The sequence below is a fragment of the Aotus nancymaae genome, unplaced genomic scaffold (assembly GCF_030222135.1).
Source record: "Aotus nancymaae isolate 86718 unplaced genomic scaffold, 86718_ANA_hifiasm-v0.15.2.pri h1tg000008l, whole genome shotgun sequence".
Classification (NCBI taxonomy): Eukaryota; Metazoa; Chordata; class Mammalia; order Primates; family Aotidae; genus Aotus; species Aotus nancymaae.
Genome location: NW_026988419.1, coordinates 60846028 through 60872554, shown reverse-complemented (window position 1 = coordinate 60872554; position 26527 = coordinate 60846028). Strand labels below are relative to the sequence as shown.

At 42.8% G+C, this 26527-nt stretch overlaps 1 protein-coding gene across 4 annotated transcripts in view; it reads right to left on the bottom strand.

The window, feature by feature from the left end:
• Positions 1–26527, bottom strand: part of METAP1D (methionyl aminopeptidase type 1D, mitochondrial) — an 89425-nt gene that overhangs the window by 59791 nt on the left and 3107 nt on the right. The window contains exon 1 of one of the 4 annotated variants that reach the window (XM_012462379.3): positions 6398–6482. The exons of the other annotated variants lie outside the window; for them this stretch is intronic. Coding sequence (XP_012317802.2) covers positions 6398–6431 — 34 coding nt within the window. The 5' untranslated portion in view covers positions 6432–6482. Of the gene's footprint in view, positions 1–6397; positions 6483–26527 lie in introns of those variants that run through there. 4 annotated transcript variants of the gene reach the window in all.

The following is a 26527-nucleotide window of genomic DNA, read 5'->3' as shown; positions in this document are numbered from 1 at the left end:
TCCTATTGACATAATGGGAAAGTCTTTTACCGTCAACTCTATAAAAAGGAAACCAGACCTGAATTTTGCAAATCCCAAGTTCTCTTCTGATTAGATGTAGGTTAAATCCTGCCTTTTAAAGTATGGCTTATTTAAATAGCTCAATTTTTTAAAAATTACTCTCTCTAGTAATTTATTACTAAACACGGACAAGTAAAAGAAAGCCCCCCTCGCAAATGTTCTATTTTCTCCATAGTACTTATTACCTTCGAAAATACTTTGATTTACTTATTTTATTTGCCTACTGCCTACCAATGCAAGCTCCTGGAGGACAGGGGGTTTTGTCTGTGTTGATGTACTCCAAATGACTAGAACAGTGTCTGGCATATAGTAAGCCCTCAAAAAAACAGTTTTAGAACTAGTGAATAAAAATTGGACACATTGTGCAAACACTCTTAAATAAAATAAGGGTATTTATCTTATTTCTACTTACCTACCTTACTCTATATTTCAGTATAAGCTATCTTACTGTGGGCACGAAAGAAGACAGCCTCTGCTTTTTTTGTTGTTGTTTTTCATCAACAATCCGAAAGCTTTACCTGCCCTCCCCAATTCCAGCTAAACTGCAAGGAGGAAAAGCCTTGATATTTCAGAGTTGAAGTAGATTTTAAAAACTTAAAACTGAGATTAGGCTGGGCGCGGTGGCTCACACCTGTAATCCCAGCACTTTGGGAGGCCGAGGCGGGCAGGTCATGAGGTCGGGAGATCGAGACCATCCTGGCCAACACAGTAAAACCCCGTCTCTACTAAAAACATAAAAATTAGCTGGGCATGGTGGTGTGTGCTTGTAGTCCCGGCTACTTGGGAGGCTAATGCAGGAGTATCGCTTCAACCTGGGAGGCGGAGGTTGCAGTGAGCTGAGATCGCGCCACTGCACTCCAACCTAGCAAGAGAGTGAGACTTCGTCTCAAAAAAAACCCCTGAGATTGGAGCCGTAGAATGCCCTGAGGCGTTTGTTGAACATGCAGATTCCCATGTCTCACCTATCCTACTGACTCAAACCTGTATGTTCAAGTAATTTATAGTCTAGAAGAGAAAAAACAATGAACTCATTAAGTGATGGTTACAATATAGCACTAGAGGTATGATCAGGAAGCCACTGGAACCAAGAGGTGGTTCATCTAAATCAGATGGTATTTGAGCAGAATTTTAAAGAATGAGCAAAAATGTGTTGCTAGATGAAGATTAGTGGCATGTGCAATTCACAGAGAGTAGTCTTTATAAAGTTTATAGGTGCTAAGGCTTGATGGGAGAGGGTCCATCACAAGATTAGAGATGTAGGCTGAGGGTCAAAATAGGAAGGGCTTGTGTTCTAAAATAAATAACTTAAATTTTTACCCTAAAAACTATGGGAAGACATTAAAGCATCTTTTTTTTTTTTTTTTTTTTTTGATACGGTGTCTTGCTCTTGTTGCCCAGGCTGGAATGCAGTGGGGCAATCTTGGCTCACTGCAATCTCCACCTCCCGGGTTCAAGCAATTCTTGTTCCTCAGCCTCCCAAGTAGCTGGGTTTACAGGCGCCCACCACCATGCCCAGCTAATTTTTGTATTTTTAGTAGAGACAGGGTTTCATCATGTTGGCCAGGCTAGTCTCGAACTCCTGACCTCAGGTGATCTGCCTGCCTCAGCCTCCCAAAGTGTGGGATTACAGGCGTAAGCCACCACATCTAGCCAGGAAGACATTAAAGCACCTTGAGTGCAGAACAGTTATGATCTATTAAATTTTAGAAATATCTCCAGAATGGACTGGCTGGGGTGGGCTGGGGTTTGGGGTAGGCTGGAGATGAAGATAAACAAAAAGGTTATTGTAGCATGGAAGAGGACAAGTGATATGGGCCTGATTTTGGGAAGCCACCAAGGAGGCAGAATCTACAGTGTCTGTGTGTTAGGATGAAGGAGAAGGAGAAGCCTAGGAATTACCTACGTACCCTCTTCTCCCCCCACATTTCTGGCGTGTGACCCTAGAAAATGCTGATGTTACTAACCTAAACTGGGAAAAGAGAAGGAGGAGATTTTCAGGCCAGATCCACTTGCTCCCCTTATGGGCCAGTTCAGAGCAACTGTTCTGGAAGTCGTTCCTTCAGGCTCAGCCAACTGGCTCTTTCTCTAAACTCTCAACAATTAGAAACACCCAATTCCTATGCTAAAGGCACTTCTGCTTAAATAGCTAGAATGACTTCAGTTTCCTGCAACTGAGCCCTCACTGGTGGTGTTCCAATATAGATAGGAGGATGTAAAAGATGGACAGACAGGTAGGCAGAGAGGCAAGATCACAACTATTAGGGAAGACCAAGAAAGACTCCACAAAGATAATGATGCTCGAAAGAGTTCTTATTTATAGATAGGATTTTGACAAAAATGAGGGAACAACACGCTAGACTGAAGGTAACGGTATAGCAAAGTTATGAAAGCCCACAACACATAAGGGTTGACTGGTCTAGGTTTTGCTAAGGTAATGAGCATGCTTATGCAGAAAAGTAAGCTTGGACCGCACTCTGAAGGGTTCAAAGTGCTTAAGATAAACAGTTTACCTTTAATTAAGCAAACTACTAAAGGTTTTCAGTAGGGGAATGCCAATACCAAAAATGACTCCTTAGGGAAAAGAAAAGGGAAGAATGGCTCGCAGTGAATAACGAGGATGCTATAGTTAGGAGGCTATCTCTCAAGAGGCCAGATGAGAAGCAAAGAGAGATTAAACTCTGTGGTGATGTAGGGAATGTAAAAGAGGGGATGAACACCAGAGACTGCAGATGTGTCCTTTACATAACTTGACCATTGGTTCAATATACACATATCAGAGAAAAGGTGTTCCAAGATTACTCTCAGCCATGTGTGGTGGTACACACCTACAGTCCCAGCTACCAGCAAGGCTGAGGCAGGAGGATTGTTTGAGCCCAGGAGTTTGACCCAAGCCTGGGCCACAGAGCAAGACCCTGTCTCAAAAAAAAAAAAAGAAGATGACTGGGGAGATGGAGGTGCTACTAACAGAAAGAGGGAACACAGGAATATGAGTTGATTCTGATCCAGGGAAGATTTAGAGTTTGGCTTTGGATTTACCGAATGTGAAATGATACCTTATGTGAGCATGTCTAGAGGCACTTAGAAATGCAGGGTTGGTGCTGAGTAAAGAGGCCAGCCATGTTGCATTTGGAAAGTTACTTCAAAATCTGATGACAATTTGTCTAAAATATTAACTAAAACATAATTAACTACAGATCATTCCTACTTCTCTAGCTACTCTTCAAACTCCTTTGTAGGTTTCTATTCCCTGACCACCCGTTGCATGCCAGTTTCCCTTACGGTTCTGCCCTTGCTCCTCTTCTTCTCAAACAATCCACCTTCCCCTAAGGAGCTTATATTGTCACCATATGCTTTTAATCTCCACATCTGTACCTTCAGCCCAGATCCCTCTCCAGAACTCGCCTGGCCTGTTTATCTCTTGTGCTTACTGGAACTGTCCTCCTGGCTATCTCCAGGCACTTCACACTCAACATGACCCAAGTTAAACTGATCCTATTCTGCCAGGCTCGGGGGCTCCCGCCTGTAATCCCAGCACTTTGGGAGGCTGAGGCAGGCGGACCACAAGCTCAAGAGATCGAGACCATCCTGGCCAACACGGTGAAACCCCATCTCTACTAAAAATACAAAAATTAGCTGGGCATGGTGGCGCACGCTTCTAGTTCCAGCTATTGGGAGGTTGAGGCAGGGAAATTGCTTGAACCAGGGAGGCAGAGGCTGCAGTGAGCCGAGATCATGCCACTGCACTCCAGCCTGGCAATAGAGCAAGACTCTGTCTCAAACAACAAGAACAAACTGATCATATTCTTTTCCAAATTTCATCCTCCCTCACTCATCTACCCAAAACAAAGCCTAGGGCCCAGGGGGGTCAGCCACCTCTCATCCCTTTCTATCATCATCATCATCCCCAAATCCAAGCAACACCAATGAAAATCTACTGCACAAATATCTCCTAAAATGCTCCACTTCCCTCTACTCGTCACCCTGATTCAGGCCATCGTCTGTCACCCAAAATGACTGCAACTGCTTCTCTACTAGTCTTTCAGGTTCCAGATTCATTCTCTTCCAAATCATCCTTCTTCCTGAAGTGAGATCTTTATACCATGTTAATTTGAACACGTCACATCCTTGCTTAAAATCCTCCTCGTCTCCCCAACTACCCGAAGATACAGTCTAAACATCTTAACTGTATGGGTTGGCTTTGGCTGCATCACACGTCATGCTTAAAATCCTCCTCGTCTCCCCAACTACCCGAAGATACAGTCTAAACATCTTTTTTTTTTTTTTTGAGACGGAGTTTCGCTCTTGTTGCCCAGGCTGGAGTGCAATGGTGCGATCTCGGCTCACCGCAACCTCCGCCTCCTGGGTTCAAGCAATTCTCCTGCCTCAGCCTCCCGAGTAGCTGGGACTACAGGCACGTGCCACCATGCCCAGCTAATTTTTTGTATTTTTAGTAGAGACGGGGTTTCACCACGTTGACCAGGATGGTCTCGATCTCTTGACCTCGTGATCCACCCGCCTTGGCCTCCCAAAGTGCTGGGATTACAGGCGTGAGTCATCGCGCCCGGCCCCAGTCTAAACGTCTTAACTGTATGGGTTGGCTTTGGCTGCATCATATGTCATGCTTAAAATCCTCCTCATCTCCCCAACTACCCTGAAGATACAGTCGAAACATCTTAACTGTATAGGTTGGCTTTGGCTGCATCACATGTCACCCTAAAAATCAGTGTCTTAAAACAACAAACTTTTGGCTGAGCATGGTAGTGCCTGCCTATAATCCCAGCACTTTGGGAAGCTGAGGTTGGTAGATCATTTGAGCCCACGAGTTCAAGACCAGCCTGGGAAACACGACGAAACCCCATCTTTAAAAAAATACAAAAATTAGCTGGGCATGGTGGCATGCGCCTGTAGCCCCATCTACTCAGGAGTCTGAGGTGGGAATATCACCTGAGCCCAGCAAGGTTGAGGTGCAGTGAGCTGTGATCATGTCACTGCACTCCAGTCTAGATGAGAGTGAGACCCTCTCTCAAAAAAAAAAAAAAAAAACTTAAAAAATTTCTTATGAGTCTATGTTTTAGCTAGTTATTCTGGTCTGGGTCAGCTCAGCCAGAGGCTCGGCTGAGACTTAGGTGGTCCAAGATGGCCTGTTACATGTCTGAAGGTTAGCTAAATGTTACCTGGGGTGACAGTGAAGACTTAGCCATGTGTCCTTCATCATCTAACAGACCAGCCTGGCTCATTCAGATGGTGATGGTCTCAGTGTTTCCAGGGCAACAGAAAGTAAGCTCCAATACAGAAGTGCCTTTCAGGCCTCTGCTATGGTCATCCCATTGGCCAAAGAAGTTACATGGCCAAGGCTTGATTAAAAAGGTGTTAAAAACAGAGCTGACTTTGATGGAAGCAGCCTCAAAGTCACATTACAAATGAATGTACAGAGAGGGAAAGGATTGGTAGCCTTTTTGTAATCTACCACATTAATATAGTTTACAAATTTATTTATTTATTTATTTATTTATTTTTGTATTTTTAACCCAGCTCCAGCACAAACAAACTTTTTATGATCTAGACCCTAATTACTCTTAGGCCTCATCGCTTAAATCCTGGCCCTTGCCCCAGGACTCGCAGGGCATTGCTTCAAACATAATACTTTCTTCTCCTTTTAGGCCTTTGTTTATACCGTTCTTCTATCTTGAATACTCTTGCTTCACTACCATTCATCCTTCAGGTCTTTTCTGAAATGTCGCCTTCTCTGGGACATTTTTGATCCTTTAAGACTGGAGGAAGACATTCTGCTGCTGTGCTTCATAGCCACCACGCTTCCGCTCATCACAGCCCTTAACACACAGACTGCCATTCCGGTCACGTTCTCCTGTACCTTCCATGAGACTGTAAGTTCCCTGAGGGTAAGGACTGTACCTTTTTCATCGAACGAGTGGTAAGTAGTAGATTTCTGACTAATAAAATTACCAGATATGAAGTATTAGGGCAAAAGAAAGCTAAAGAAAGAATTAGGAGTATGGATAAAATGTAAATAGTCTTCAAAGATTAACAGTGTTGTCTTGCCCAGAATTTAACATAAAAAAAAAAACGGACTTTCAGAAAAACTTAACGCCCTTCAAGCTATCATCATATCAGAGGTGATGAGTCCTGGTAAACTTTGAGAAATTGGGTAATTGTCACTAGGTAAAGGAAAAGGATTGAAAATTAGATAAGGGTTACTCCCACCAAAGAAATTATAAAACTGAAGTAAAGTAAAACAAAATATAACACATATATGGTAAATATTTCTGGCGAAGATGCAACAAAATTAATTTCAGGAGTCCAAAGTTCAAATACGCACCTACCTTTGCTGCCTCTCTTGTGGATGAAGGCATGACCCTCTAAGATTAGAGAACAGCAGAGGAAGCAACGGGAAACAAGCAAAAAAAGACCAGAAGCTGAAAAGCAGATAATAGGAGGTAAACGATAGCAGAACCAGGAAGACATAATCCTGTGCAGGCAGTAGAGACAGGCAAGAATTCCCATGAGTCAACTGGTGGCACCAGGTCTCTTGAACTAAAACAAAGAACTGCTAACCTCCAAATCTCATACTCTACCAAGTGTAACAACTACCCCTCTACCACTTTGGCAGAATTATCCTTAGGAGAGAGGAAAACATTCTTAGGAGAGAATGAAACAGAGAGGTCTGATTGGAGAAGGCTAGCAACATAGTACCCCAGTTAAGGCAGGGCGCTGTGAGGAGTGATGAGGGAGATGAAGCAACAACTGCACACTTGGATGCCAGGACACCCCCCAGGCCCCCACCCCCACCACCTCCTGCCGACTAGTACCTTCCTGCCCTCCTATTTATCTTCCAGAACGTGGGCAGCAAGGCCTTCACTTTCCAGGTAAATTTCACCAATTTCTCCACTAAAACTCTTTTTCTGTTCCAGGATCTAATTCGGTATTGCACAACGCAATTAGTTGTAAAGTCTTCTTAGTCTTCTATAATCTTGTGACAGTTCCTCCGTCTTTCCTTGTCTTTCATGAGTCCACTCAGGTTTTTAAATACTCCACTCTCACATAGAACCAGACAACCATGAATTTCCAGATATCTGAGAACACCTCTGATATAAAAGACAAATGCCAAATAAACAAAAGAAAGAAGCCAGGCGCGGTGGCTTACACCTGTAATCCCAGCACTTTGGGAGGCTGAGGTGGGAGGATCACTTGAGACCAGGAGTTCAAGACCAGCCTGGGCAACACAGTAAGACCCATCTCTACAGAATATTTAAAAATTAGCTGGGCATGGTGGTAGATGCCTACAGTCCTATCTGTCCAAGAGGGTGAAATAGGATCACTTGAGCTGCCACTGCATTGCACTCCAGCCTGGGTGACAAAACGAGACCCTGTCCCAAAAAGAAAGAAAGAAAGAGTTCAGAGACTATACAGAGAAGAAAGTTTCTAGAAAACTATTAATAATATACTCAAGAAAAATATTCCATCTACAAAGCAAGAATAGAATACTATTTTTAAAAACTTTCATGGGGCTGGGCATGGTGGCTCATGCCTATAATTCCAGCACTTTGGGAGGCAGAGGCGGGAGGACTGTTTGAGCTCAGGAGTTTAAGACCAGCTTGGGCAACATAGTGAGACCTGTTGCCCACACACATACACATACACACACACATATAGATAGATAGATAGATAAGACAGACACTTGGAGATTTAAAATACGGCAACAGAAATGAAAACCTCAATTAAAGGGATGGAGAATAAACTTGAGAAACTCCTCCAAAAAAGAGAAGAAAAAGACAAAGAGAAGAGGGGATCTGAGAATTAAATTAAAGAACCACACAATTTAACATATGATTTTAAAATGTGATATATGCTATAAAGAAGAAACATAGACCACAATGACAGAATATATCTGGGGTCCCTCCTTTAGGCAGAGAGGTCAGGAAATCCCTCTCTTAAAGTGACAGTGAGATGAAGACCTCAAGAACAAGCTGGAATTAGCCAGATGAAGAGCTGGGGGAAGATGGTTCAAGCATGAGGAACAACATATGCAAAGATCCCAAGGAGGAAAGGGCCCAGAGAATGATAGCACCTGAGGAGCAGGCCAGTGGACAGGAGTGGAGGGACTGGAGACCAGAGTGATGGGTTAAGGCCAGAGGGCCTTGGAGGGAAGGAATTTATGGTGACTACAATGAAAAGCCAAGAAAAGATTTTAAGGCGGAGTAAAATGATCCAGTGTACTTTTAAAATTTATTTTATTTTCAAATTTTTCTTTCTTGCTTTTTTTGAGGGGTGGGGGCAAGGTCTCGCTCTATCACCCAGGCTGCAGTGCAGTGGCACCATCTCTGCTCACTGCAACCTCCACCTTATCGGCTCAAGCAAGCCTCCCACCTCAGCCTCCCAAGTAGCTTAGGACTAGGCACGTGCCATTATACCAGGCTAATTTTTGTATTTTTTGTAGAGACAGGGTTTTGCCATGATGCACAGGCTGGTCTCAAACTTCTGGGCTGAAACAATCCACCTTCCTCAGCCTCCCAAAGTGCTAGGATTACAGGTGTGAGCTACTGTGCCCTGCCTAATTATTTTCTAAATATAGATTTCTAGAAGTGGAATTAAGTAGCAACAGAGCAAGATTCCATTAAAAAAAAAATACTGTCCATCTTCTTGGTCACAACAGGCCACATTTTAAACAACCAACATGCCAGCAAGCAGGCTATGCCTCTGAATCAAATCACCACACCTTTGTGACAACCTAAAATAATCCCAGTGTAATGTAATATGCTAAGTATACATCTTTGTGTTTTTATAATGATAAATTTCTGGCTAGGTGCAGTGGCTTATGCCTGTAATCCTAGCACTTTGGGAGGCTGAGGTGGGCAGATCACCTGAGGTCAGGAGTTCGAGACCAGCCTGGCCAACATAATGAAACCCTGTCTCTATTAAAAATACAAAAATTAGCCAGGCGTGGTGGCGGGCACCTGTAATCCCAGCTACTTGGGAAGGCTGAGGCAGGAGAATCTCTTGGACCTGGGAGGTGGAGACTGCAGTGATCTGAGATAGCACCACTGCACTCCAGCCTGGGCAACAGAGTGAGATTTCCTCTCAAAAAAAAAAAGGTAATAATAATAAATTTCAGGCTGGGTACGGTGGCTCATGCCTGTAATCCCAGCACTTTGGGAGGCTGAGGCGGGCGGATCACCTGAGGTCAGGAGTTTGAGACCAGCCTGGCCAACATGGAGAAACCCTGTCTCTACTGAAAATACAAAAGTAGCCAGGCGTGGTGGCGCATGCCGTAATTCCAGCTATTCAGGAGACTGAGGTAGGAGAATTGCTTGAACTCGGGAGGTGGAGGTTGTGGTGAGCAGAGATTGCACCACTGCACTCCAGCATGGGCACCACGAGTGAAACTCTGTCTCAAAAATAAATAAATAAATAAATAAAAATTAATAATAATAATAAATTTCTTTGTTATAAATATATTTACAAATTGGAAAAAATGTTTCGTCAGACTGTGTCTTCCAATGCTGTGCATGGTCACATTCTTCCAGGCAGAGCTGTCGTTTTGCTCTTTCTATTCTCTCACATGTGGCCTCTTTCACACGCAAATTTCCCTCTTTTGTTCCTCATCTCAGTGACCAGCATCCCCATACCCAAGCTCCTTCGCCTCCTCACCTACTTCTTCCCCCTGCCATCCTGTCTCTGTATACAGGCCTCATCACCCTCATATTCTGACACATTTATTTTCCCTTCCACGGATGTGATCCCCCTCTCCCACACTCCTTCACTCTCACTTTCACCTTCCCTCAGACTCCTGAGACAACAACTCCTGCCCCCAGTCCTAATTCAGGGAAGAACTGTTAAAGAAATCTGCCAAGGTGGCTGAGGGGACAACTGGGGCAGATGCGTAGATGCTGGGCATCAGGACACCAGGTGGCCAGCCTGGGTTTCCCAGGCCTCTGAGGCAGGAGGGGGTGGGCCTGAACTAAAAGATGGGGGCAACGAAGCTGGGGACAGAGGCCAAGTCCTGCTGCTCGACAGCCGGAGCGCGCACACAAGCCACCCGGAAATGCTCTGTGACCTGGATGCGCTCTGAGAGGTGCCAGTTGGACACACTGACCTAGACAAGCAATTAGGCATGTTCGAGGTCTGCTGCACAGATCATACAGTCCTGTAAAATAGGCTCAATCCCCGGTTAAGAGTTACTGATTTTTCTTCCCCTAAGTTCTCTAGATTTACAGTCTCAATAAGAATTGGAAAACAAATCAGATGAGGGTACTGAACATTTGACACACACTGAACATAAGCCTTAAGGTTCTTTTATTTACTTTTGGAAACAAACCAGGTATTTAGTGAAAACTGGGAGATATGGTAGGTGTGTTTAATGAGAATTTGTACCAGGAAGGAATTTGAGATCGAGGTCAGGAATGATTAATATGCAGCAGGAAGTCATCAACATTTAAGCATAAGCAGTATGAATCTCATTAAATCTTCAATAGCTTCCTATTGCCTGAAGGAACTGGTGGTATTCTAATGATTAAAGCAGTAACATTAAGGTAGAAAACAGCATTAGAAACTTAATCTGACCCTCATGAAACAAGGTACTCCAAAGTATTAATCCACTAAAACTGACTTTGCAAGACTCTTCTGCAGCTGTGATTTTTCTTTAAAGTACAGGGTCTCCCTCCATTGAGTCAGAAGGCTTTGCTAAAAGTGACCCGTGACAGAGGTGTTCAAGGGCTCTCTTTTTTAAATCTAGGTAACTGATCATGTCTTCCATGCTTCACCCCAAGATGAAGTCCTCACACTGCTATCTGGCTGTTTGTCCTGTCTCCCACTCACTGGCCCCAGCACAGCCTTCTCCTGCTGTGTCCCTCACTCGCTTTTCTGATTGCAGTGCCCCTGTGCTCCGCGATGTCCTGAACAGCTGCTATGCACAGAGCATAAAGTAGGGGAGAGATGACAGAAGACAACAGAGAGGAGTTGTCCTTTGAAATATCAATTCTTAAAGAGGTTGGTATTCAGGAGGATCAGCTAGTTTGCAGAGAATAAGGCCAGAGAGTTCTTTTCTCTCCTGACCTATTTCTATTTGATCTTAATGATAATCTTACTGATGACAGAGACAGGGTGTGTGGGGCCCCACATTCAGAACTATCACAATGCTGAATCAAAGGAAAAACAAAGTTGTGATATATGGACTCCAAGTGTGAGAGATAAAAGGGATTGCAAAAGTTAATTTTCCTAAAGAAATATTTCAGTACTTAATAAACATTGTCTTGTGGATGTGGTAGAAATTTTTGTTTTGGTTTATTGAGACAGGGTCTTGCTGTGTCACCCAGGCTGGAGTGAGGTGCATGATCACAGCTCACTGCAGCCTCAACGTCCTGGGCTCAAGCAGATCCTCCCACCTCAGCCTTCTGAGTAGCTGGGACAAAAAGCATATACCACCACCTCCGGCTTATTTTGGCATTTCTTTGTGAGATTTCACCATGTTGCCCAGGCTGGTCTCAAACTCCTGGGCTCAAGCAATCCTCCCACCTTAGCCACTCAAAGCACTGGGATTACAGGTGCCAGCCATTGAACCCAGCCCAGAATTTTTTTAAAATTACTAGTAGCCCTCCTTAGGAAAAAAAAAAATCATTCAAAAAATACCTACTTTATCTAAGTGATGGGATTGTTGGTGATGTGTATTAAGACATTTCTACAATATCTTAATAACGTCACTAATAAAAGTTATTGCAGGCTTATGTGTCACGTACCATGCTAAGTAATACTGTGGTAGCCAGCCTCCAAGATGGTCCCCCACAGCCCAGCCTCCTGATAGTCACTCTCTGGTCTAGTCCCTGCCACATTGTCCTGGCCTGTGTGATCAACAGCATATGGCAGAAGGGCTGGGAAGTCACTGCTAAGGTTTGGTTATAAAAGACTGTGACTTCTATAGTAAGCAGTCTGGTTGTTTCTCTCTTGGATCATTTGCGCCTATGGAGAGGCACTGGTGGCGAGAAACTGATCTTCAGGCAACAGCTTGAAAGGAACAGAGACCTGCCAACAGCCACGTGAGTGAGCTTGGAAGTGGGTCCTTCAGCCCCAGTTAAGTTGTGTGATGACTACAGCTCCAGCCAACAGCACAAATGCAACCTCATGAGAGATCCTGAGCCACAGGCATCCATCTAAGCCATTCTTGAGTCCCAACAGTCACAAACTGTGATGTGCTTGTTGTTTTGGGGTAATCTGTTACACACTGATAGGTAACTAATATTCCTGTATAGGTATGATTTCTTTCAATCCCCCTAATAGCCTAATAAGGTAGGCACTCTTACCTCTATTTTACACATGGAGAAACTGAAGCTTAGAGAGGTTAGCTAATGAGTCCAAGATTCCACAACTAGCAAGCTGCAGTATAAGGATTCAAACCTAAGCAGCCTGGCTTGAAAAACCACATTCTTAGCCAGTGTTATACAGCTTTCCTTGTATTCCTTTTATAATCAGAAAATACATTTTTTTTTTTTTTCTTTTGAGATGGGGGTCTCACTATGTTGCCCAGGCTGGTCTTGAACTCCTGGGCTCAAGTGATCCTCCCATCTTGGCCTCCTAAAGTGCTGGGATTACAGGCATGGGCCACTGCACCTGGCCTATAATCAGAAAATACATTTTAAAAGTATTTTCAACCCTAGAAAAAAAATTCCCATTTTTCTTTCACTCCTACCTCAGAGGTAGAAAAGCCCCCTACTCACTTCCAAGGGGAGCTCCCCCCAAACCCCATCCCGCCCCATCTCGTTCACATCTGATCTCTCTCCAGGAAGCCTCCTGATCTCCAGGATTTCCAGTGGCCCCTCTTCCTGACCAGTTTCTTTGTTTTCCATTGCTTCTAAACATATCCTATTTCAAAACCAAAACAAAACATATGCCCACACAAAAACATGCACACAAATATTCATAGTAGCATTATCCATAAGAGCTAAAAAGAAGAAATACCCCAATGTCCATAAACTGGTGAATGGATAAACAAAATGTGATATATCCATACAGTGGCATATTATATAGCAATAAACTGACACATGCTACAACAGAAATGAACTATGAAAACATCATGTTAAGTGAAAGAAGCCAGTCACAAAAGACTGCATGCTGTATGATTCCATTATGTGAAATATCCAGAAAAGGCAAATCTCTAGAAACAGAAAGATTAGTGGTTGCTTAAGGATGAGGGGATGGGCAGATTGGGGAGTGACTGCTAATGCGAAGAGGTTTCTCTTTGGGGTGATGAAAATGTAAAATTGACTGTGGTGATGGTTGCACAACTCTTTGAATATACTAAAAAATCACTAAATTATACACCTTAAATAGGTGAATTATACAGTCTGTGAATTATATCTCAAAAAAGTTGTTAAGATTGAACAGGCAGCCTGGGTGTGGTGGCTCAAGCCCGTAATCCCAGCACTATGGGAGACCAAGGTGGGTGGATCACTTGAGGTCAGGAGTTTGAGACCAGCCTGGCCAACATGGTGAAACCCCATCTCTACTAAAAATACAAGTTAGCCAGGTGTGGTGGTGCACACCTGTAATCTCAGCTACTCGGGAGGCCGAGGCAGGAGAATTGCTTGAACCTGGGAGGCGGAGGTTGCAGTGAGCCAAGATCGTGCCACTGAACTCCAGCCTGGGTAAAATATCGAGATTCCATCTTAAAAAAAAAAAAAAATTTAGCAGGTAGATCACTTGGGGCTAGGAGTTCAAGACCAGCCTGGCCAACACGGCAAAACGGTCTCTAGTAAAAATACAAAAACTAGTCAGGCGAGGTGATGCATGCCTATAATCTCAGCTACTTGGGAGGCTGAAGCAGGAGAATCACTTAAACCTGGGAGGCATAGGTTGCAGTGAGCTGAGATCATGCCACTGCCCTCCAGCCTGGGTGACAGAGTTAAACTCTGTCTCAAAAAAAAAAAAAAAAGGAAGAGGGCTGGGCATGGTGGCTCATACCTATAATCCTAGCACTCTGGGAGGCCAAGGTGGGCAGATTACTTAAGCTCAGGAGTTTGAGACCAGCCTAGGCAACATGGTGAAACCCCAGCTCTACAAAAAAATGCCAAAAATTAGCCAGGTGCGGTGCTGTACGCCTGTAGTCCCAGCTACTTGGGGGTCTGAGGTGGGAAGATCACTTGGGCCTGGGAGGTCAAAGCTGCAGTGAGCTGAGATTGCACCACTGCACTCCAGCCTGGGTGACAAAGTGAAACCCTGTCTCAAAAAAAAAAAGAAGGGACAAAAAACCCTCCACAATTCTCTACAACCACCACCGTCACTTTTCATAAGCTCCTTCTACTGCTAAATTTTGCTCCAAGTCACCATCATCTCTAGAGGCCAAATTCACTGATACTTACTTAGTCATCCTGCAACTTCATCTAAAGACTTTTCCTTACTAGATTCTCTCTTCCTGCAGACTCCTCCTTTTCTGCTTTGATGGGCTTCCCCTTCCTAGGGTCTCCTTTCCAACAAACCACTGGGTCGTGATGATTTCTCCTCTGTACTATTTCCTTGGCATCCATGTCTCCCTTTCCATCCCAAAGTCATTACCCTAGTGCCCTATCTTCTAACTGACTGCAATGGCTTTCCCTCTCCAGTACATCCAGAACACACCAGCCGCAGATTCAAACACACCATCTCACTTTCTTGCTGAAAACCTTCAGTGGTCTCTGCTGCCTATTAAGATAAACCCTAAGCTGGTCTTCCTCACCTGTGTTATTACTCATCTCCTATGACTCCCCTACGAAACTCTCAACTCCAGCCAAACTCTCCATTCCCGGACCCTCTTAACATGTCTTGACTTCTATGTCCACATGGTTTTCCCACACTGCCCTGCCTTCTCCCCTTTGCAGTGTCCTCCTCAGCCCCTCTGCTGGCTGCCTGACCCATCCTTCAAAGCCTAATTCAATTCTCACTTCTTCAGTGAAGTGACCACACTAGTCCCAAATTATCTTTCCTTTCTCTTATTCACAGAGCACTATTATACTGCTCTACATTATGATACGTATGAGGCTTCTTCCTCCAATTAAACTAAGAATGTTTGACTGAGTTCAGAAGTCATATCCATTGTAAAACTCCAAACCCTACCCCACCCTGCCAGTTCTCTCTGTCCTTCCCACTGTACCTGTTCTTTAACCTGGCTGGGAATTCTCATCTTTGGATCACTCTTTTTCCCCTCAAACTATCAGTCTTTTCTCTTTTGACTTCTACCCTCCAGTTTATTTATTTTACCAATAAGGGATGCAGATACAAATAAAATAGACATGGTCCATGTCCTTATGAAGTTTCCAGCCTAGGCTAGACTCTGTGATTCATTAGTTCAATACCTCTCTTGCCAACCATCTGCCTCTCACTCCCTGGTCCTTCTAGTGCATCCAGCCAATCCAATGATCTACCTCCACTCTTTTACACACCCAGAGTGATGTGCGTTTGGAGAAAATCACACAGTGGCAATGAATGGAGCCACAACAAATACATTCTCTAATTTCACTGGGGTCTCAACCCTGCTGGGCAATCCTTCCACTCAACCCTATCAGTTTCTTCTCCTATTCCCCTACCTCATCATTGCATCTCTAATCTCTGCAAAAATGTACAGAAATAGAAGTCACTGCCGGCCGGGTGTGTGGCTCATGCCTGTAATCCAAGCACTTTGGAGGCCAAGGTGGGCGGATCACCTGAGGTTGGGAGTTCAAGAAATAGAAGTGACTAAGGACAAGGAGGTTCTTCAATTTTCTGTCCCCTCTCCCATGTGAAAAACTATCTGCATGAACATCTATCATTTCCTCCAAGTCTAAGGGAACAGAGGGCTGCCTATCTTCACCCCTTCTCACACACGTCTCAGCTGTCCCCTGTAGTTACCCAAATCCTGTATACTCTATGGCCAAAACCAGCTACTTCCGACCTACCTTCTGGCTACGTGCTAGCTCTCACCCTACTTGTCTGTCATGTTAAACCAGCAGGGATCCCAGAAGGCTATACAGGTTCTCACATCTCTCTCTGCCTTTGGAGAAGAGGCCCTCTCTGTCTCTGGATTTCTTCATCTGACCAAGCATCGGACTTGCAAAGACTTGGATTCAGGCCAGTCTTCATGTCCTCTGTGAAGCTGACTCCTCAGTCTTTACTGGGTCATCCCACTACACTGTTTACTTGCATCTGTCTGTGCATATATCTTCTTCTGCTGCCATAATGGATTTACATGTCTGACTTCCCTAAAGGGATGTAAACTCACGGAAGACAAGAACCATGTATTCCAAGGCCAGTACAGTGTAACCTGCGCATCCCCCATTATCTAGGTTCTTTTTGCATTTCCACAACACTTGGGTCAAACCTCTTCTCTCCTTCCATTAATGTGTGTATTAATGCTTTGTGGTTGGAGAATGTAGTTTATATATTTTTTCTCTCCAGAAAAACTTATTAAGGTTTTAGTGAGATAACATATCAAATTTTAACCTATTTTATGTGTAATTGTAAAAAAAAAATCTTTAATCCAAGTTATCAAATTTAATATTAAATCAACTAATTATAACATTCTGAGCCTCAGTAACCTTATTATGTCTACTTAAACTGTCAAATCCTTAGAAACATACTAAATTTCCCACTATGTTGTGATTGTATACATTTTTCTTTTTATTCCTAACTGCTCTTGCTTTATGTATTTCAACACGTTATTTGATTTATAAAGATTCACTGCTAATAACTTTACTGCATCACCATTCACCACTTTTCATTCATTCATTCAAAAAAGTCTTTATTGAATGCACATTATGTACCAGGTGTCTTTCTAAATGTTTGGAGTACGTCGAGAAAAATAACAAACAAAAATCCTTCTTCTTGTGGAACTTACATTCTGGGAAGGAGAGTGGTACAGACAATAAGCTTAACAGATAAGTTTATTATACAGAGTGTTAAAAAGCATTGCATGCTATGAACAAGGCCTTACAGGAATAAGGAATTTGGTTTCTACTGAGTGAAATAGGTTTTGAGCAAAGGGTGACCTGATCTGACTTGCATCTCTAACACATCCATCTGGCTGTTGTGCTGCAAATCAAGTGCAGAGGGCAAGGGTGGAAGCAGGGAGACCAGTAGCAAGGTCTGCAGTCATCTAGGCCAGACAGGATAGTGGCTCAAATCAGATGGTGACAGTAGGGGTGACAGAAAATGCTTGAATTCTGGGTGTATCTTAAAAGTAAATCCAATAGGATTTCTTGACAGACTGAATATAGAGTGAAAGAAAGGAATTGAGGGTGATTTGAAGGTCTATGGTCTGAGAAACCGACAGAACAAACTTACTGAGACTATCTTTGGAGGGAGCAAATTTTGGAGGGAGGGGAGAGATTAGAAGTCCAGTCTTGGAATTTTGGACATGTTAATTTTGAGATGTCTATTAAGACATCGAGTGGAAATGTTCAGTAGGTCGTTGGATGTTCGAGTTTAGAATTCAGGAGGAAGGTCTCGGCTGGGGCATATATACAGGAGTCAACAGTTTAATGTTTGTTGTTGAGAGTTACAAGACTGATGAGATCATCAAGCAGACAGTGAATGCACATACAGAAAAGTCCATGAACTTCTTTGTTCTGTTTGATGCTTTTTGTCCTAAATTCTATTCCGCCCAGTATTAATATTGCTACCTGGCTTTTCTCAATGGACACTTCTCTGTGGGCAAATCTGACCCTGGGTTAACCTTTTAGCTCAGTTCTCCTGGAAACCTGGTAAAAAGGGAATGTCAGCTGTGATATGAAACAATATCACTTATAACAAAAATGACTCCTGATTGGTAAACTTCATCTAGACTATGAATAAATAATAACTATCTGGTAACAAACCATACTTTGTTGTGTGTGGTAACTCCAGATTTTGAGGAGACATTTTCTTCCTGCCTACAGGTACTCCCTACAAGTGGTTCTTTTGAATTTCCACTGAGAAATAATTGTCATTAGCTATTAGAGATTATAGACTGCTCCAGTTTCTATTGCTGTGTAACAACTTACCCCAAATTTAGGAGTGTTAAGAAAATCTAACCATTGTATTATGTTCATTGATTACATGGATCAAAAATTCAGAAATGAGTGTCTAAGGCTACATGAAGTCTGAGGCTTCAGTCAAGTCTTGAAGGCTGGGGGTGACTCAATGGCTGGGGGCTGGAACCATGTGAAGGCTCATTCACTCCTGTGTCTGCTGCCTGGGATGGGAGGAGTCAAAGCCTAGGACTACTGACTAGAGTACTTTCAAGTGGCCTCTGCAAGCAGCTTGGCTTTCTCAAGGCATGGCAGTACCAGGGTACTTGAGTCTCTCACAAGGCAGCTCAAGCTCTGAGCAGAAAGGTTCCCGTGAACAAGGCAGAAGCTGTACCCCGCTTTACGACAGCCTCGAAAGTCCTACAGCATCACCTCCCCCATACTCTTTTGGATGAAGCTGTCACCGGACAGTCTAGATTTGAGGGAAAGGGACAAAGATTCCATCGCTTGATGGGAGAAGTATCAAAAAGAATTTTGAGGCCAGGCGCAGTGGCTCACACCTGTAATCCCAGCACTTTGGGAGGCCAAGGTGGGCAGATCACCTGAAGTCAAGAGTTCAAGACCAGCCTGGCCAACATGGTGAAACCTAGTCTCTACTTTTTTTTTTTTTTTGAGCCAGAGTCTCTCTGTGTTGCCCAGACTGGAGTGCAGTGGCACAATCTTGGCTCACTGCAACCTCCACCTCCCGGGTTCAAGCAATTCTCCTGCCTCAGCCTCTGGAGTAGCTGGGACTACAGGTGCATGCCAGCACACTTGGTTAATTTTTGTATTTTTGTATTTTTTTTTTTTGAGACAGAGTTTGCTCTTGTTACTCAGGCTGGAGTGCAATGGCGCGATCTCGGCTCACTGCAACCTCCGCCTCCTGGGTTCAAGCAATTCTCCTGCCTCAGCCTCCCACGTAGCTGGGACTACAGGCGTGTGCCACCATGCCCAGCTAATTTTTGTATTTTTTTTAGTAGAGACGGGGTTTCACCATGTTGACCAGGATGGTCTCGATTTCTTGACCTCGTGATCCGCCCGTCTTGGCCTCCCAAAGTGCTGGGATTATAGGCGTGAGCCACTGTGCCCAGCTAATTTTTGTATTTTTAGTAGAGATGGAGTTTCACCCTGTGGGCCAGGCTGGTCTCAAACTTAATGACCTCGTGATCCACCTGCCTTAGCCTCCCAAAGTGCTGGGCTCACAGGCATGAGCCACCATGCCCAGCCCCCATCTCTAATAAAAAGACAAAAAGTAGCTGGGCATGGTGGCACACACCTGTAATCCCAGCTACGTGGGAGGCTGAGGCAGGAGAGGTGGAGGTTGCAGTGAGCCGAGATCACACCATTGCACTAGAGCCTGGGCAATAGAGCGAGACTCTGTCTCAAAAAAAAGAAAAAGAATTTTGATACTCAAAGGGAGAGTACAGATACAAAAATATATGCAAAATTTTGCATGTATAGGTCTATGTCTCCTCCCTTGAATCTGGGCTACCTTGTGATTGCTTCAACCAACAGAGCACAGACATACGGGCAAAAGAGGCACATCTGCTAAAGGGAAGAAGACATTTCTTGAGCTAGGTGTTTTCACTTAGTTAACTTTTTCTAAAACACACTTCATTTTTTTATTTCTTTTTTAATTTCTTTTTATTTTTTATTTTTTCTATTTTCTACACACTTCATTTTTTAAAATTTTTTATTTTTTCTATTTTCTACACACTTCATTTTTTAAAATTTTTTATTTTTTCTATTTTCTACACACTTCATTTTTTAAAATTTTTTATTTTTTCTATTTTCTACATACTTCATTTTTTTTAGAGCAGTTTTAAGTTTATGGCAAAGTAGAGTGGAAATTTAAGTTACTTTTAATATTCATGTGATAATAATTTGTAGGGAAAAGATTCAAAACCAGAACTTGACTAGTTACCTCATCTTCCTATACACAATCACTCTGTGGATGTTAAGAATCATAGTTCTATTTATCCTAAGCACAAGGTCTGATATTTCACTATATGCAGAGATGAGCATCTTGTTATAATGCGAATGCCTAATACCTTGAGACCCAATTTGCAAGAAGCTCAGGAGGATGTTCAATCCTCTCCTACCCTACAATCTTCCACTCTAACGTTAAGGTATAGTAAGAATTTCTTAAATTCCGTATTTTAGAAATGCTACTTCTGTCAATAGCTCTTCTATGTTGAATCTTGCAATCCTGCCTCACAATTCAACACTGTGTGATCATTTCATATACTTTCACAAAACTAAAGTAGATATACAATTAAAAATAGCCCATATAAATCGGGCACAGTGGCTCACGTCTGTAATCCCAGTACTTCAGGAGGCAGAGGTGGGCAGATCACCTGAGGTCACGGGTTTGAGATCAGGCTGACCAAGATGGAGAAATGCCATCTCTACTAAAAATACAAAATTAGCCAGGTGTGATGGTCCATGCCTGTAATCCCAGCTACTTGGGAGACTGAGGCAGGAGAATCACTTGAATCCAGGAGGCAGAAGTTACGGTGAGCCGAAATTGTGCTATTGCACTCCAGTCTGGGCAACAAGAGTGAAACTCCATCTCAAAATATAAATAAATAAAAATTAGTAAATAAAGCCATGTTTTTAAAAAAATTAACCCATATAATGACTCTAAACAAAAACTCATTGATCACTTTCGGAGGATAAACCTGTTACGGTAGTCCCCTCTTAGATAAGAATTTCAGATATCCAAGGTGAATCAAGGTCTGAAAATATTAAATAGAAAATTCCAGAAATAAACAAATCACAAGTTTTTAAACTGCACACCGTTCTGCACAGCATGATGAAATCTCACACTGGCCCACTCCATTCTGCTCAGGACATAAATCCTCCCTTTTTCAGTAGGTCCACGCCCTGCACACTACACACCCGTTAGTCATCCACATCCTCTGCTCCTGACATCCAACAGTTGACACTGTCAGGGCTCAGTGATCCAGGATCACCTGAAGCAGATGATTCTCCTTCAACAGATGATCCTCCTTCAGACATGTAGTCTAAAATCACATCACAATGCCTTCTCATTCAGCTCACTTCATGTCATCACGTAAGCATTTTATCATCTCACATTATCAGAAAAAAAAGGGTGAGCACAGTGCAAAAAGATATTTTGAGAGACCACATTCACCTTTTATTATATTGTTAAAATTGTTCCATTTTTAGTGATTGTTGTTAATTTCATACTGTGCCTAATTTATTAACTACAGATATGTGTGTATAGGAAAAAGCATAGTACAGCACAGTGCAGGGTTCAGTACCATCTGTGGCTTCAAAGATCATTGGGGTCTTGGAACGTATCCTCATTGGATAAGGTGAGGACTATGGTATTTTTAAAACTGGTAAAGAGAACAAACCATTTAACTTCCTTGTTAGGACAGGGCCTTTCAGGGTAACAGAATACTTGATGAGAAAGTTTTTCTTTGTAGATGTTTTCTAGCTGATAAAGGAGTAATTTAATTAAAATATTGTCATTTTGTAAACTCCTAATGAGCCAGGTAATGACGGCCAATGGCCACTAATGTCTCCAACAGCAACACTCTATGAAGTACTTGTAACAAAAAATGTCTAATTTAAGTCAGGTCTTCGATCTAATTACCATTTTAGAGAGGAACATCTTCAACAAGCCCTGTGGAATATAATACAATCAGCAAAATCTAGAAAATGCAGCTTCAAACGACCAACAGACTAACCAGTTGCTTCAACGAATAATTTTCAAAAAAAAAAGGGGAAAGTAAACCTATAGATTTTTTTTAAAAAAATAATATCCGGCCAGGCACGGTGGCTCACTTCTGTAATCCCAGCACTTCGGGAGACTGAGGTGGGCAGATCACTTGAGCCCAGGAGTTTGAGGTTACAGTGAGCTATGATTGTGCCCCTGTATTCCAGCCTGGGTGACAGACCAAGGCCCTTCTTTAAAAAAATTAAATTAAAATAAAATAAAATTTAAAAATTACATGACATGTGAAGAAGCAGGAAAATGTAACACACACACACACACACACACACACACACAAAGCAGTCAATAAAACAGAAACAGATTCTGAGGTGACCCAATAATAGAATTAACAGACTTTTAAAAAGCTGTTATAAATATGTATGTTCAAGTACTTAAAGGAAAAGATGAACATAATGAATGAACAGGTAGGAAATCTCCACAGAGAAATGGAAATTATAATGCAAATTCTAGAACTGATATGTACAACCTAAGAAGAAAAAAAAAAAGGCTCCCTATCTTTTAGAGATACACAGTGAAAAATCTACAGATGAAATGTGTCTGGAATATGCTTCAAAAAATCCAGCTATGGGAAGGCAAAGTGGCTGGGGATATAGGTGAACAACAGTGGTCATAGGTTGATGACTACTGTAACTAGATGATGGCTACATGGGAGTTCATTGTACTGTTCTCTCTACTTTTGCATTATGTTAACAGTCTTCATATTGAAAAGCTAAAAAAGAAAATTCAATCTTCACAAGAACAAGTGGTTTCAGTTATAAGACAAGATGCTGTTCAAATGAAGCTCTGCATACATACTCCTCCCATCTTTGCCAAGTTCCCTAAGATATGTAGCATCCACACTGATTTTTATGGATTTCTAATGCTTGAGTAAAGTGGGCATTTCATAGAAACTGTAAATATCCAGGTATATGTCATATTATCTCTGTGTGTATACATGTTATACACTTAGACACACATATACACACACACACAGAAATACTGATATTTTATTTACAAAATGTGAATATCGCAGGCACAGTGGCTCACACCTATAATTCCAGCACTTTGGGAGGCTGAGGCGGGTGGATCACAAGATCAGGAGTTCAAGACCAGCCTGACCAACATAGTAAAACCCTGTCTCTACTAAAAATACAAAAATTAGCCAGGCATGGTGGTACGTGCCTGTAATCCCAGCTACTCAGGAGGCTAAGGCAGGAGAATCGCTTGAACCCGGGAGGCAGAGGTTGCAGTAAGCCAAGATCATGCCACCGCACTCCAGCCTGGGCAACAGAGTGAGACTCCGTAAAAAAATAAATAAATAAAAAATGTGAATATCTTATAGTGTCCTATAACTTGCTTTTCACAAACAATGCATTTTGTGGACATTATTCCATATCAACAAATACAGGTCAACATCATTTTTTTTAATGACTACAAAGCATTCATCATTGAGGGTCTACTTGTCCTGTAGTATGCATTGAAATTTCATAATTTTGATGGGAGATGGGAACTATTTGTAATACAGAAAGCTGTTTCACATCAACCAACGAGTAGATAAATCAAATGTGGTATACACTGTGGCTCATGCCTGTAATCGCAGCACTTTGGGAGGCCGAGATGGGTGGATCATTTGAGGTCGGGAGTTCAAGACCAGCCTGGCCAACATGGTGAAATCCCGCGTCTACTAAAAATACAAAAATTAGGGCCAGGCGCAGCGGCTCACGCCTGTAATCCCAGCACTTTGGGAGGCCGAGGTGGGTCGATCATGAGGTCAAGAGATCAAGACCATCCTGGTCAACAAGGTGAAACCCCATCTCTACTAAAAATACAAAAAATTAGCTGGGCATGGTGGCGCGTGCCTGTAATCCCAGTTACTCAGGAGGCTGAGGCAGGAGAATTGCCTGAACCCAGGAGGCGGAGGTTGCGGTGAGCCGAGATCGCGCCATTGCACTCCAGCCTGGGTAACAAGAGCAAAACTCCGTCCCAAAAAAAAAAAAAAAAAAAAAAAATTAGCCGGGCGTGGTGGTGGGTACCTGTAGTCCCAGCTACTCAGGAGGTTGAGGCAGGAGAATAGCTTGAACCTGGGAGGTGGGGGTTGCAATAAGCCAAGATTATGCCACTGCATTCTAGCCTGAGTGACAGAGAGAGACTCTGTCTCAAAAAAAAAAAAAAAAAAATATATATATATATATATATATATATATGGTATACAGACACCATGGAGTACTACTTAGCCATAGAAAGGAACAAAATAATGTCTTTTGCAGCAACTTGAATCAAGTTTGACAGAGCCAGACTCCATCTCAAAAAAAGAAAAAGAAGAAGAAAATATACCCTAACTTGCTGTATTAGTCTGTTCTCACAATGATATGAAGAAATACCTGAGAATGGGTAATTTATAAAGAAAAGAGGTTAATTGACAGTTCCGCATGGCTAGGGAGGCCTCAGGAAACGTATAATCATGGCAGAAGGCACCTCGTCACAGGTTGGCAGGAGAGAGAATGAGTGCAAGCAGGAGAAAATGCCAGATGTTTATAAAACCATCAGATCAGCCAGGCGCAGTGGCTCACGCCTGTAATCCCAGCACTTTGGGAGGCTGAGACGGGTAGATCACAAGGTCAGGAGATTGAGACCATCCTGGCCAACACAATTATACCCTGTCTCTACTAAAACACAAACAATTAGCCAGGCATGGTGGTGCATATCTGTACTCCCAGCTACTCAGGAGGCTGAGGCAGGGGAATCGCTTGAACCTGGGAGGTGTAGGTTGCAGTGAGCCGAGATCAAGCCACTGCATTCCAGCCTGGCGACAGAGCAAGACTCTGTCTCAAAAAACAAAACAAAACAAAACCCCTCAGATCTTGTTGAGATTCATTCATTATCACAAGAACAGCATGGGGGAAACCACCCCCAAGACACAATTATCTCTACCTGATCCCACCCTTGACGGGATTATAACAATTCTAGGTGAGATTTAGGTCGGAACACAGAGCCAAATCATATCACTTGCCTTCCTCATTCCTTCCCATACTGGGATCTTGCTTAGTGGCCTGAGCTAGACCAGGGATTCTAGTGAAGCGAGGGCTGGGAGTGAGAGACAGAGAGGAGACAGTTCCTGGGATCCCAGGGATTCTGTACTCTGAATAAGAGATTTCCTGCCAGTCCTAATTCTTGGGAGTATTTTAGTCCCTTAAAGGCCCTTGTTACCTTCTCTCTTGGTTCCAAGAGGCTGATCTGTCTTTTCCTCTTTCCAGTGTCACTACTCATAGTTTCTACCCATCCCTCCCTAGACCATGATGGAGAACAAGTCTTAACAGCTAACAGCCTCTCAATTCAGTATACTTTTTTTTTTTTGAGACGGAGTTTCGCTCTTGCTACCCAGGCTGGAGTGCAATGGCGCGATCTCGGCTCACCGCAACCTCTGCCTCCTGGGTTCAAGCAATTCTCCTGCCTCAGCCTCCTGAGTAGCTGGGACTACAGGCATGCACCACCATGCCCAGCTAATTTTTGTATTTTTAGTATAGACGGGGTTTCACCATATTGACCAGGATGGCCTCGATCTCTTGACCTCGTGATCCACCCGCCTTGGCCTCCCAAAGTGCTGGGATTACAGGCGTGAGCCACTGCACCCGGCCAATTCAGTATACTTTTAATGAGCTAAACTTTGAGCCAGGTACTGTGCCTATAAAGAAAGAAAGATACATAAGACAAAGCTCCTGTTCAACAAGAATTAATAATCCAGTAAAGAACAGAAATGGTGAGAGGAGCTAGGTAACTACTGTATACAGGGTATACTGTGACCAAAGCCACAGTGAGTTAAGGAAGGCATCACAAGAGAAACCCCATTCCCTTTTTAAGAAGTTAAAAAAAGTCTTCCTATATATTTCAAGAAGGAAAGATGCATGTAAATGCTGACGATAAATCCTGGTATACAAAGACTTGTAATGGATTGCTTTACATCAATCTAGACGAGTGAAAGGGAAAGAGAGAGTGGAGAGAGGAGTCTTTGGGAATTTACCCTTCATTTTCAGTTACTGGGGGTGGAAAACAGATAGCAGGAAAACCTCTCTGCAATTTAAAACTAGCTATGGATAGTCCAGAAAAGGGCCCTTTCCCCATCACTAAAATAGCTTCCTGATGACACATTTTCCTTCTCTCCTCTAATCAGAGGATCCACTTCTTGGTTGTTGCAACACTTTGGGATAGAGTGGAATGGATCATAGGAACCGATAACCTGCCCTGACTTCCATATAATACCTTTTCTCGAGATTGTCTAAACCACCATTTGTCAAAATCACAAGTGATCATAAAGAAAGAAAAGATTAATATTATTTCTGTAATCTGGAAAGAGATGTTATAGATATAGTTGGTGCAAAAGTAATTGCAGTTTTTGTCATTAAGTGATTCTAAAATTGCAATTATTATTGTAGCAACCTAATAGATATATACATATATATAGAAATGCGTTTATACGTGCATAGGTATATACATATATACACCTATATATGGGGTTTTTTGGCTCCTCCTCTACATTGACTATCCCCTCAGATCCTTCTCACCATTGCCTGAAGCACACAAAAATGAAGTCTAAAAGCCATGATTTCTTGTGAAAAGAGAAAACAGGAAAGTAACTTAATTAGTAAAGAAAGTCTGACTGAAGCCCAGATCTTTTTTTTTCTTTCCGGCTCACTGTAACTTCCACCTCCTGAATTCAAGTCCT